Raw genomic sequence first — 13,393 nt, 5'->3', positions numbered from 1 at the left:
TTAAAATTCTGATTTTTTTTTTCACTTCAAAGTTCAAATTTCATCACTGGAAACAGAAACCATCAGTTGTTTCCCTCGGAGCAGCGGGCTCACATTGTTTATTTCTGCGAACGTGTTTTTGCCATGTTCCTGAGTCTCAATCACCGTAGTCAATCATCAGCCATTCTGTCACATAAAATCATAGTTACATGAAAAAACTGATCATAAAAAAAACTGGCCAATCCGCTCACCACTCAAATAGGCCCATTTGTGCTTTCTCTCGAGACAACTGTCCCAGTGTGGCAACACGTAGGCCTACGTCCCATTTCATCACAGAAAATACAACGAGGATGTGTGCTTAAGTGTTAAGATGTAAGCACACAAACACGTTTTATTGCCTCGTCAAGCACATTATCAGTGAAGCTGACCGTTTTTCCCCCTTTCTCCCGGAAGTGCACAGTGGTCAAGAATCCGGTGTCCCCTCGTAGGGTCCGGCGCCACCACCTTGCTTCATGCTGAGGGCCGATGGGCTCACCCACCATCTCTTTTGAATTCTCGGTGCAGATGTGAACACAAGGAAAAAGGCCAACAACGTCTTATTATTATAATGAAGAGTTTTGACCTGCAGACCCCTTGAAAGGGCCTCAGGGAACCCCAGAGGTCACACTTTGAGAACCACTGTACAAAGTAATCAACACCTACCCCTGTGCCCTGCTCCTTCCTTTAAATTAAGAATATTAATATGTGGGTTATTTAAAATACATTGCTGTTGAGTTGATTTTATTTTTTTGGAGGAAGACCCGAGTCCCCATTAGCATTTGGGGGTGAATTAATTGAGAATTTGGTGGAACTGGAGCATACTGATGTCCCACTCCTGTAGACCTCCCTGGGTCAGTTTAGTTTCTTAAAACACCAGCCATTCCTGGGCCCAGAGCCCCCTCAAGTGGGCAGTGGTGAGAGACCAGAACATCTGTTCGGAGTTCCTGCCCACAGTAGACCTTTTTATCTCACAGTAGACCTTTTTATATTGTTAAAATGTAGTTTCCGAAAATTACAGACCTGGTTCCCGCCCCGATACAAAATGAACATGCATCAGAGGTTTTATCCACCTTATTGTTAGTGGGGAAACCAGTCATATGTTAAGACTGGTTCAAAGTGAGATTTCGAGAACGGAGATTTGTAGAGTCAGAGGAACACTGAAATGAACCTGCTAATAGAATCCAAGCCACCTAATGTCCTACAAGGCCATAAGCCTAATTTGGGGAGCATCCTTCACTATGAAATAAATCACGTGCATTTTCACTGGATGGGAGCCGTTGGCATTATTCTCAGGTGGAAACCATTTGCACCGGGATGAGTTTTCTGTAAGTTAACCTCTCCCCTTGTACCCGGGCCGGGTTGTAAAACAACTTAAATCATAGTAAATAAGAAGTCAAACCAAGGTACCAGCCTCTAGAAAATCAGATCATCCCTGGGGCGTGTGGGCCCACTGGACCACCCCAGCCTATGTGGAAAGGATACTACTTCCTGGTCCCTTTTGTCTATTTCTGAGATCTGACTAATATTTCTTTTTTTTTGTTTAAAGATTTTATTTATTTATTTGACAGACAGAGATCACAAGTAGGTAGAGAGAGAGGAGGAAGCAGGCTCCCCGCCAAACAGAGAGCCCGATGTGGGGCTCAATCCCAGGACCCCGAGATCATGACCCGAGCCGAAGGCAGAGGCCTCAACCCACTGAGCCACCCAGGCTCCCCCTGACTAATATTTCTTAAAAGCATTATTCAGCAGTTTGAAGGGAAAGGGTAGGAAGGGAATGAGTGGAAAATTATCAACAGATTTCAGTGCTGATCTGGTGGCCCGACAGGCTCGTTTCCAGAAGAGCAGCCCTGGCTCCAATAATTATATCCAGAAGGGGCTTCCACACCGGCATCAGGCAGAGGGAGGGAGATACCAGGAGCTGCATTACGTTGCCCAGGTGACAGGATGACCTCAGATCCGAGGGAGACATGAAAGCAGAGGGCGCCCTGCAGGGAAACTGCAGGGAAGGGTAAACGGTGGGTGGAACAGTTTAAGCAGGTGTCTCGGGTTTTCCAGTGTTCCCTCACTGCAGTGGTGTGATTAGTTTATTTTCTATGCTTCTACATCTCCCTCTGCCTGCTCCTCCCCCTGCTTGTGCTTTGCTCGCTCTCTCTCTCTCTCTCTGGCAAATAAATAAATCAATAAAATCTTCAAAAAACAATTAAGATTTTATATGCATGGGATGTTGAAATTATGGGGCACATTGACTTAATAGTGTAAGCATTTCTGGCACGGAGACCTTGCATGTGCTGTGTAATATTCCTTCACTGGATTTTATTCTTTGTAGCTATTTATTGAAACAATTTTTGAATACACTGAAGATTTATGGTAGTATTCCTATACATAGGACACTTGCTTCTCTGTCTCCGCCCTTGGGGTTTGTTCCCTGTACCTCTCCCAGCACGTCAAACCCAGATAGGAAACTGAATCTTGTCACTCTTGGGTTGGATCCAAAGCCAATCATACGCGGCATCTTAGGAGCTAAGTAACTTTTTTAAAGACAGAAGGGAGTCTGGGAGAGGGTCTCATGGCATGGACACAGCCTCCTGCTGGCTCCAGATGTCTCTCTCCTCCTCACCTCGCACCCCTCCCCCAAGTGCATCCCCTTGGGGAACACAATTCAGTTTCCCCCACTGACAGCTTCTCTCTTAGGAACAACTTGTATTCATTTCCTATTGTTGCTGCTGTAACAAATGACCACAAACGGGGTCTTCTAAAAACAACACAAGTTGATCGTCTTATAGTTCCAGAGGTCGAAAGTCCATGAAATGGGTCTCCCTGGGATAAAAAGATGCCAGTAGGGCTAGCCTCCTCTGGAGACTCTAGAGGAGAATGGGATTGCTTGCCTTTTCCAGCTTCTGGAAACTACCTGCTTTCCTTGACTTTTGACCCCACTTCCCTCTCCCACCCTCAGTCTTCAAGCCAGAGCCTTTGCAGAGACTGCAAGAGAGATCTTGCAGTCTCTCTGCCCTGTGCATCCACCGTCCCACCTCCTTCTGACTCCCCTGCCTCCCCCTTTCTCTTCCAAGAGTCTTTGACATGACTTTGGGGCCACCTGGATAATCCAGGCTGATCTCTCCAATCTCGAGATCCTTCATTTGATCATATCGTCCAAGACCCTTCCGCCATGTAGGTAACATATTCACCAGTTTCAGGGACTGGGATGTGGACATCTTTGGGGTGTGATTGTTCTGCCTGCCATAAGCCTCTTCTCCCTGATTCCCTGAGGATTAACCAAATCGGTGCTTTTGAAGAACCTGGAGTGCCTGGCACACAGTTGATGCTCAATAAATGCCTGCCTGAGCATGCCCGTGGAGTTACCTGGAGTCGTGGTTTGGTGAAATTGGAAAAAAAACTCCTAAAGCTTCCCGGCTAATTCTAAGGCACCCCATCCACAGCCAGGTATTAGGGAAGAATAAGGTAGCTTATTCTCTGGATTTGATTTAGAAAGGTAGTGGTCTTGTGGCTAGTTGTTACCTGAAAGGTGTTTGGTGTATTAATTTTTTTTGGAGTCCACCTAGCCGTGATCTTAAGAAAAAAATCCCAGGGGTGCCTAGGTGGCTCCGTGGGTTAAAGCCTCTGCCTTTGGCTCAGGGCATGGTCCCAGGCTCCTGGAATCAAGCCCCGCATTGGGTTCTCTGCTCAGCAGGGAGCCTGCTTTCTCCTCTCTCTCTGCCCGCTTCTCTGCCTACTTCGGATCTCCATCTGTCAAATAAATAAAATCTTAAAAAAAAAAAAAAGAAGGAAAGAAATAAATCCCAAATAGAAGGCAGAAATGCACACTTGGTATGTTTGAAGATCTGCGTTAGCCCTATGCAAGGTATTATATTTCATGTAGGTCTCCTTTTTATTGGGTAGCTATTTCCAGATTGGCTTTAAAACATAAAATGAATCGATGCCAGTTGGTATTCCGCTCACACGGTTTATTGCGAAATACAAACTTTTGAAATTAACATCAGGAAGTTAACTGACTCTAGAAAGACTGCAGGTAACATTCTCTGCGAAGCAATTTAAGCCAAAAATAGCCCACCTATTAATAATGCCTTTCCTCTAACAGCATTGTCATAACTTTTTTTTAAAAAAAATAGGATATAGCCTTAACCCTTAAATTCAGTTCTGGCATAAGCTGTCTAAATGAACTTACATTTGGGGAGAGTATTTTAGCAAGGCATTACCAAACATAGCTGGAGTGTGGAAGTCTTTTGTCCGTGACTAGCGCCGTCTATCAAAATGCTCGTTTCCTTTGCAAAGGGCATCTCTTCTTGCTCTCACGAAACAAAAAGATTTTCAGCCAAAACTATGGTTATAAAGACGTACACTTGGCAGAATGTTAATTTCACTGCTCTGGTTTTAAAAAAAAAAATGACGGAGAGGTAGTTCTTGGGGAGGGTGCTGTGTTGTGCTTGAGCATTGGGAATTGTGGAAGCCACCCAATCTGTGAGTTTGCCTTTGGGCTCCTGCAGGATTTTCAGAGGCAGCTGGGGACGGAGCTAATGCACTCACCGAATGAGCCAGGTTTGCAGCATCCGGGAGCAGGGAGCGCGGGCAGGGACCACACAGGGTGCGCACACCCTCAGCCTCTCCCGCTCTGCCCCCTGGTGGCGACGGTAGGCAGTAGCAGTAAATAACCGGTCGCCTTGGAAACCCTCCCCTCCGGACTCCCTCTAAACTCGGGCCCATCCAGGGTGGATGGGAGCAAGATGGATTTTGAGAGTTTGGTTTTCTAATAAGGTCTATGTGGTGTTCCTTAATGAGGCATGGTTTTGTCGGGAAAATAGCTAGTGGACCTTGAGAAAATCAGTACCCTAAAGCATCCTTCTGGAACCCGCAGCTGCCTCACAGAATACTGAGGAACGGATAGGAGAGCCTGAGGTGATAAGCAGCAAGGGAAACGATGGAGGGTAGCCTGAGAGGCGTTGGCTAGGAGACGAAAGCATGGCAGTGGAAGGTGTGATCTAGAAGGGACCGGTGCCCTATATGAAGGGTGGGGCCCAGGGAAGGAAGGGGAGGAGGACCCACGTGAAAGGGGAGGCTGAGAGGAAGCAGGAGGTCTGGAACAGGAGGCTCACTGGGCCAGTCGGTGCCACACAGCGGCTGTGTCACAGAGAGAATTGATGAATGAGAATTCGAGAGGAAAACACCCTGAGAATCCCCAGTGGTGCCCATAGTCACCCACACCTCTGAGAACCTACAGGCCAAGAAGGGAAGCAGGGGGAGGGGACAGAAATGATGGGACACCCACCTCGTGGCCCTGGCTGATCGAGGTTTATGAGTGTGTCATGGGGCGCATTTCTAAAAAGCTTTCTGAAAGCGTCCCACGAATCACTCAAACAAACAAAAAATACAGATGCTGGTATTTAACCCTTGATCCGCTGGGGAAATTCCCTTATTTGGAACGGCTCCTTCTGTGATGTTACCAGATGACTTATGTGAGCGAAGCAGTGGGCAGAACCTCACAGGGTTCAGTGTGTTTGCAGGTGTTTTCGTGGTTTCATGGATCGATTTAATCAGTGATTTAAGGTTGGTTTCGAAATACCGACACAGGCTGTGTTTTACCAATGAGCCTAGTTTACTGTAAGGGAGCACGGAGGTGGCTTTAATAGGTGTTGGCAAACAAAGGTCAACCAGGAAGGGAAAAGACATGACCGTAGTCAGTGACATTGTCCAGAAACGAATATTAAATGTAGCAAGACTGTGCTTGAGTAGGAGTCAGGGTATCTGTCAAAGTCAGTGTTCAAGACGTAAAAATCCAGGAACACCAGATAAGAGAAGACCCTGGTTTCAAGGGAGGTTGCATGGTAGAGACTTTCATAAGAATGGAGACCTGAGAAAAGGGATTTGGGAAGCAGGTCCTGGGGGCCTCACGAGGCTGCACATGCTACAGACCCAGAACCTCAGTGGCCCTGTATTTGGCACACCCCCTGGATGAACCCCCTGCGGAGAGGCTGCACCTGAACCCTGCAGGTCTGGGGATGGGCTGGATTGGATCCTGGAAAGAAAAGCCAGTGGTTTCTCCCAGCTGATGCATCTTTGATTTGAGATACTATTTCCCTTGGTCTTTTTCTCTCCCCCACCAAGACTTTTGGTGAGGGGTGGGGGGAGCAAAATTGGGTTTGTGTTTTGCTTTTATTTGTCTTTCGTTCAGTGCCAGGGTTTTATTATAACGTGTAAACCTCTTTGGAGCACAGCTCCCTCATTGTATTTTGTAACCTGGAATCTGCGAGATGCCAGGCTGTGCCAGAAATGTTGATAAGAAAATAAAGTCCTGTTTGTTTTTGTAATCTGCAGTGCTATTTGTTTCTCCTATATCCTCAAAGGTCTGTCTGTTGTCTGTCTGTCTTTCTTTCTTTCTTCCTTCCTTCCTTTCTTTCTCCTCTATTTTATACAGTTTTAGTTGTACATCTTTTTTGGGGGGGATGGGGGCTCTTGAAAGACCTGTCAGTGTTCCTAAATAATACTTAGCCCTTTCATTTTCTCTTTCCTTTTCTTTTCTTTTCTTTTCTTTCTTTTTTTTTTTTTTTAAGATTTTATTTATTTATTTGACACAGAGAGAGAGATCACAAGCAGGTGGAGAGAGAGGGGAAGCAGGCTCCCTGCTGAGCAGAGTTGGATGCAGGGCTTGATCTCAGGACCCTGAGACCATGACCTGAGCCAAAGGCAGAGGTTTAACCCACTTAACCCAGGTGCTCCTATTTTATTTTATTTTTTATTTTATTTTATTTTATTTATTTGACAAAGAGAGACACAGTGAGAGGGAACACAAGCAGGCAGAGAGAGAGGGAGAAGCAGGCTTCCCACCGAGCAGGGAGCCCGATGCAGGACTCGATCCCAGGATGCTGGGATCATAACCTGAGCCCAGGCAGACACTTAATGACTGAGCCACCCAGTCGTCCCTCCTATTTTATTTTTTAAAAAGATTTATCTATTTAAGAAAGAGAGGGAAATAATGAGTGGGGGAGGGGCAGAGGGAGAGAGGGAGTTCTCACGCACACTCCCTGCTGAGTACGAAGCCCTATCCTGAGATCATGACCTGAGCCGAAACCAAGAGTCAGCGCTCAACCAACTGAGCCACCTAGTCCTCCTTATCTTTTCATTTGAAGAGGTACCCCTGCCTGTAACCACTCGTCCGGGCAATGATAGTAGAGAAGTAAGTCATCCTTAGTTTATTAACCCGAAGTTTTTAGATTTGGAGAGAGATTAGAGCTAGAGAAAGAGAGTGAACTGAAGCAGGGGGAGCACAGGCAGAGGGAGAAGGAGAAGCAGGCTCCCTGCTAAGCAAGGAGTTCGATGTGGGACTCAGTCCAGGACCCTGGGATCATGACCCGAGCTGAAGGCAGCTGCCCAACCCACCGAGCCACCCAGGTGCCCCACATCTAGGATACATATTTGTCTTAGATTTTGTCTCTCTGTATTTATGGATTCAAGGTTTTCAGGGACTGTGGAACAAGAGGGAAAAGATCATTCGGTGCAGACCTCGCCCACCCCCCGCCCTGCCTCTGTGCCTTGCAGGCTTCCGTTTTTCAGTGGCTACACTAGGTTTTAGTTGTAAAACTAACCCACAGATGGGTTAGTCTGTCTTCCACTCCTAGTTTTTAATGTGTCTCTAGATCAGTCATGGTCTTGGCAGGAAATAAAGAACACACCCGAAAGCAGTTACTGAAGAAAAGGTGATGAAAAGACTGATTCCGTACAGAATTTAGGGAAACCCACAAGCAGTGGTCAGGCACCTGGCGCTGGCCACAGAGGGAGGCCTTTGCCAGCCCAGTCTGAAGGCACCATTGTTGGAACTGGGAGAAGCGGAAGCAGAGGCCTGTGTGATGGAGGCTGCGTTGCCTTTGGGACCACCAGACACCACCGACCGGGAGGATGCCAAGGTGCCTCTCACCGTTGAGTGCAGGAGTAGGGCAGGTGGCCCGGTGAGTGCCAGTGTAGAGATCAGCTTCCCGAGGTGCAGACTGGGGTGGAAAGAGGATTTGGAGGGGCAAATGGGGGGAGGGGCAGAGGGAGAGAGAGAGAATCTTCAAGCAGACTCCCCGCTGAGCACAGAGCCCAACCTGGGGCTTGATCCCATGACCCCAAGATAAGGACGTGAGCTGAAATAAAGATTCGGCCACTCAATTGACTGAGCCACCCAGGTGCCTCTTATTTTAAAAATTCTTCTAGAAATAGCGAGTATCAAGTTAGAATATTTCAGTGCCTGGACAGATCTTCTTTGGATTTATTGTATTCATTTGTATTCATTGACACCTTTGTTCTAAGTTTTACCTTAATGTCATAGAATGAACATCAACAGCAAACCTACTTTTTTCAGTGACAGCAGAACTGAATGAGAATTCTGCACAGAAGCTTCATGATGGTTAAGACCATTATGGTTCAGTCAGTCGGACGCATCCATGGGGGTAGATTCCAGAATATTGCTGCCTTTCAGGGGTAGATACTGATTTGGGAGAAGTCACAGCAGAATTTTCTGGGATGCTAGGAATGTTCCATATCTTGATAATGAGCGATGATAAAAATTCGTTCAGTTGTACACTTCTGATTGATCCACGTTATTCTCTGTATGTTCTACCTTAATTTAAAAGGAGTTTTTAGGGGCTCCTGGGTGGCTCAGTCGATTAAGCTTCTGACTCTTGATCTGCTGACCTTTCAACACACTCAGTCATCTTGCAGTGGTGAGATCAAGCCCCGCATCAGGCTCCACGCTCAACTGGGAGTCTGCTTAGGATCCTGCCTCTGCAGAATCCTCTGCCTCCCCATCCCCACATTCATGCACTCTCTCTCTCTCTCTCTCAAATCAATCAGTCAATCTTAAAAAACAAAACAAAAACAGCAGTTTTTACAAGTGGCAAAAACTTTTATAGTTTCGAGAGACCTGAGTTCCTGCCCATACTCTTACTTCCTGACTGTGTGACCTTAGACAAGTTATCTAATCTCTCTATTCCTCAACTTCCCCGTCTGTAACATTGGGGTAGGAATATTCTTACCTCCACTGTCTGGCCGATGAACTCACAAGCGTGGGAAGCGTGCTACATGAGGGGCAAGTCTTTTGCTAACACCACAAGGCTCTCTGGCCCCAGGAGTAAGTCTGATAGTAATTCTTGCTACAAATAATAGTAATAATATAATATTCTTACCTCTTCAGAAGGGCCAACCTTAGCACAGCATCTGGTGTGTGGTAATCACTCAATACATGTTAGCTATTTATATTCAAATAAATATATTTGTTTTCCCTAAAATAACCTGATTCTGCTAAGTTTCAGGTACCATTTTTTTCTTTTCCTCTGTTTACTAAAGTCCCTAATCCTGCAGGTTCATCCTCTCACACCAGAAGATACCAAACTTAATTAGGCACGTGCTCACCGGCTCCCTCCCAATCCTGCTCGAGGGTGAAAGCGCAGAGGTAGTTCTTGTATTTGGTTTTTTTGTTGTTGTTGTTCAACAACGCGCTGGTGGTTTCCTTACCCAGCGGTCCTCCCAAGGAGATGCCCTCAAGTCTCAGGGCAGAGATTTTGCTCTTGCTGACTCGCACACATGCAAGGAGCCTCAAGGTGATCCTATTCCGTACGCTCAACAGACGACATCATTTTGTTCTATGAACTTTAACAGGCCTTGGTTAACTGGGACCCAGTGGACCAAACGGTGCTTGCCAATGAGCAGGTGGATGAACATGGCTGTTCGTGGCGTTCTGGAGCAAAGGTGGAGCAGAAGTACCTCCGACAGTGGTTTATTAAGACAACTGCTTATGCAAAGGTGAGTGTCCGCCCGGTGGTTCCCCCCTCCCCAATAATGCTGTCTGTGCTGGGAGGCAACACCAAGGTCTTCTGGGTATCGGAGAGCCTCACTGTTGGAAATAAACTCTACGAAGGGCTCTTGGAGCCATGGGTGTGACCCTGAGGCTCACTCACGGCGAGGGTGATGGGTTTGGGTGTTTTAGAGGTAAGTCAAGAATGGCACCTGGGGGTCATTGTTGGACATTTCTCGCTGACCTTTCAACACACTCAATCATTGTGCTGCCATAGAGGCCAAACAGCGTTCAGTTTTATTTGCAGTTATATCAGCAATAAAGCTAGAAAGGAAAAATATATCTTCCTCCGTATAGTACTAGGAAAACCTCCAGCAAGATAGTAGGACATTTCAGAGGGTCCAGAGAAGGCCATCTAAAAAGAGTGAAGAGAGGCACCTCAGTGGCTCAGTCTCTTAAGCCTCTGCCTTTAGCTCAGATCATGATCTCAGGGTTCTAAGATCGAGCCCCACATCGGGCTTCTTGCTCAGTGGGGAGTCTGCTTCTCCCTCTCCCAATGCCCCCCCATTTGTGTGGGTGCTCTCTCTATCTCAAATAAACAAATAAATAAAATCTTATTAAAAAATAAAATAAAATATGGGGCGCCTGGGTGGCTCAGTGGGTTAAAGACCAGGTCATGATCTTGGGGTCCTAGGATCAAGCTCCACATCGGGCTCTCTGCTCTGCGGGGAGCCTGCTTCCTCTCTCTCTCTCTCTCTCTGCCTGTGTCTCTGCCTACTTGTGATCTCTATCTGTCAAATAAATAAAAAATATAATCTTCAAATAAATAAAATAAAATAGGAGTGACAGGTTGGTCTGTCTCCATGGAGGAAGACCAGAGTGAAAAGGAACTAAACCAGGATCCAAAGCTCTGATTTTAATTCTTGTGTCCCTGACTAATAGTGTAAACTGGGATGAGTCCAGAGGCTCAGTTTTCTCATCAGTAAAAGGAGAACGTGGGACCAAGTGGTTCTTAAGGTAGCTTCTGGCTCTTTCTGTGTGCAGGGATTGAAGGCCAAGCCAGCCGTTGAAAGAGGGGGCTTGCTTATTAAATCACCAATAGCCTGAGCAGCAGAACGCCTTCTGGATATGCCAGAACCACTCTTTGCCAAATGTCCTCCGGGCTTACCAAGTTTCAGGGTATGGAATTGAGGGACATGGCTAGAGCCAACCAGGGACACTTCCCATGGCAGTTTGATGAGTCCCATAGTTTTTCGCTTAGGAGTGGACATAAACAGGACATGAGAGGGTAAGGGCGTCTTGAAAGGCCAGTGACTGCGGGGGTAGTTCTCCCCCCGCAGTAGTTCTCCCCCCGCAGCAGTCACTGTAAGGATAGTTAAACCCAGCCGTAGTGGCCCCTGGGGTGCTCTGTCGGAGAGACGGTAGTCTGCTGAAAATGGACTTTGGGTCCGATCTAACACTGTACTTCTTATATGCCAAGGAAGCACAAAGTTATAAATAACCACTGATCACGACAAAACTTGGCTGAATTAGAACCGTCGCCCAGCAGCTCACAATACCAGCGCCATATGGATATATGACCTCCAGTTTTCTCACTCAAAAGACAGGTCTTCAATGAGGCACTTTTCCCATGATAACTTCCTCAGAATGTAGTAGAGGAGAGCATACGGATTTGGAACTTGTTACCACAGTGCCTTGCTCCCTTGAAGCACATGGTCGTATCGAGAGACTGATTGAGAAAAATGAAGCTGAAGACACTGTTTCTGTAACATCCCAGGCAGTGGGAGCCCCAATCTGCTGACAGTTGGGGTCCATTGCATTACTGGTTGGGGGGGAAGCCAGGTCACCCCCAGATGACTCTGTAATAGGCATTGTAGGAAAGGCCATGTCATTAGCTCTTTCTTTCTTTCTTTCTTTCTTTTGACCTCTGCCTCCAGTTGGAGATGTTATAACCTAACTGAGGGACATTATTCTTTAAATTGTCAGCTGTGAATTTTCAGCTGTTCAGCAGAAATTGTTAGTTACCATGGTGATTCCCCTGGTTCCTGCTGAACTTCTGTGCAGATTTATTGAAAAAGCTGTGTTTGGAGGTCAGCACTTGGTTTGCCCTGAAAAACAAGAGAAGAGAGTGGTGTGGCAGTGGTGCGATGAGCAGAAATCTACATTCACTGCAGGTCCTTGGCCGAGGGCTGCACAGGCACAAAAGCAAGACTCCAGAAGGCCTAACAGAACATGATCATAAAGAGACAGAGAGGAGATCAGATTCCAGAGGACTGCAGAGTGCTCAGAGATCTTGGAGTTAGGGCCCAGCCAGAAGTATACAGTTGAGACCCCCAAAAGGCCATATGTTAGAAGTGTGGATGACACCCTAGGACCAAAGACAAAATCAAAATACTCAGCTTAATAAAAAGTAAAAATAAACCCGACGGTTTTGAAAGGAACTTTCGGAACCAAACGTAGCACTTTTAAAGGGAGACGACATCATCCAGACTCTACATGGCTGGTTTTTATGCTTATGCCCCACATACAATAAAAGAAGTACTAGACTTGCGAAAAATCGGAAAATTATGGCTGGTAATCAAGAGAAGATAAGGGAGAGGGGGCAGCCCTTGAGCCCAGTAGAACTAGATCCTGAGATGACCCAGATGTTAGAATTAGGAGATAAAGCCAGAGACATCTGTTCTATAAATGGTCTGGGACTTAAAGGAAAAAATGGTCATGATGAATAAACAGATGGTGAATCTCAGAAGAGAAAAGGGAACTATTTAAAAAAAGAAGAACTGGAAATCTGGAACAGAAAACTATAATATCTGAAAATGAAAAATCACTGTTTGGGCTGCAAAGTGATGAGAAGGGTTGAGGAAGGCCATAAAGTTGGAAGGGACCGCCTTTGTCCAGGGGCTGTCGTGTGTGGTGGCGCCAAAATAGAAGTGTAGATGGTGATTTTGAGAAGCTGAAAGAATGACAATACAACTGAAACAGAGAGCCACGAGGAGAGATTGAGTAGGGCTGGAGAAGCTAGAGGTTGGGGTGGCCAGATCAGGCAAGGCCTTTTAGGTCTTAAGGAATCTGGACTTTATCATGGGGGCCATGGGAAGGCATGGAAGGACTCCAAGAGAGGGGATGACACAGTCAGATTTGTGGGTTTTGTTTTTGTTTTTAAGATTTTATTTATTTATTTATTTATTTATTTATTTATTTATTTGAGAGAGAGAGTTCACAAGCAGGGAGAGTAGAAGAGGGAGAACCAGGCTCCCAGCTGAGCAGAGAGCCCGATGCGGGACTCGATCCCGGGACCCCCAGAACATGACCTGAGCCGAAGGCAGTCGCCTAACCAACGGAGCTACCCAGGTGCCCCGGATTTGTGTTTTTATAAATTCACTGTGGAAAGAGCAAGTGTGGATGCAAAGACGAGTTAAGAGGCTTTTGGAGTAATCCGGGCGTGCGTACCTTTGACTAGGTGGGAGGAGTGGGGAGAGATGGGCAGGTTAGGAAAATATGCAGATGGTGAAATTTGTAGCACTTGAGATCTATTGGATGAGAGTGTGTAGGGTATGGTTCATTAAGAAAGACCCTGACTCGGACACTAAGTGG

General features: G+C 46.4%; 1 protein-coding gene across 4 annotated transcripts in view; it reads left to right on the top strand.

The window, feature by feature from the left end:
* LARS2 (leucyl-tRNA synthetase 2, mitochondrial) overlaps positions 1–13,393 on the top strand; it is a 152,446-nt gene that overhangs the window by 55,135 nt on the left and 83,918 nt on the right. For all 4 annotated transcript variants that reach the window (XM_004760822.3, XM_004760823.3, XM_004760821.3 and 1 more), the window contains exon 7: positions 9,664–9,807. In XM_004760822.3, the coding sequence (XP_004760879.1) occupies positions 9,664–9,807 (144 nt within the window). The remainder of the gene's footprint in view (positions 1–9,663; positions 9,808–13,393) is intronic.

Source organism: Mustela putorius, unplaced genomic scaffold, assembly GCF_011764305.1.
Source record: "Mustela putorius furo isolate JIRA1106 unplaced genomic scaffold, ASM1176430v1.1 tig00000095_pilon_pilon_pilon, whole genome shotgun sequence".
Classification (NCBI taxonomy): Eukaryota; Metazoa; Chordata; class Mammalia; order Carnivora; family Mustelidae; genus Mustela; species Mustela putorius.
Note: the sequence above shows the minus strand (reverse complement) of the source record. Positions and strands in the feature narration are given on the sequence as shown.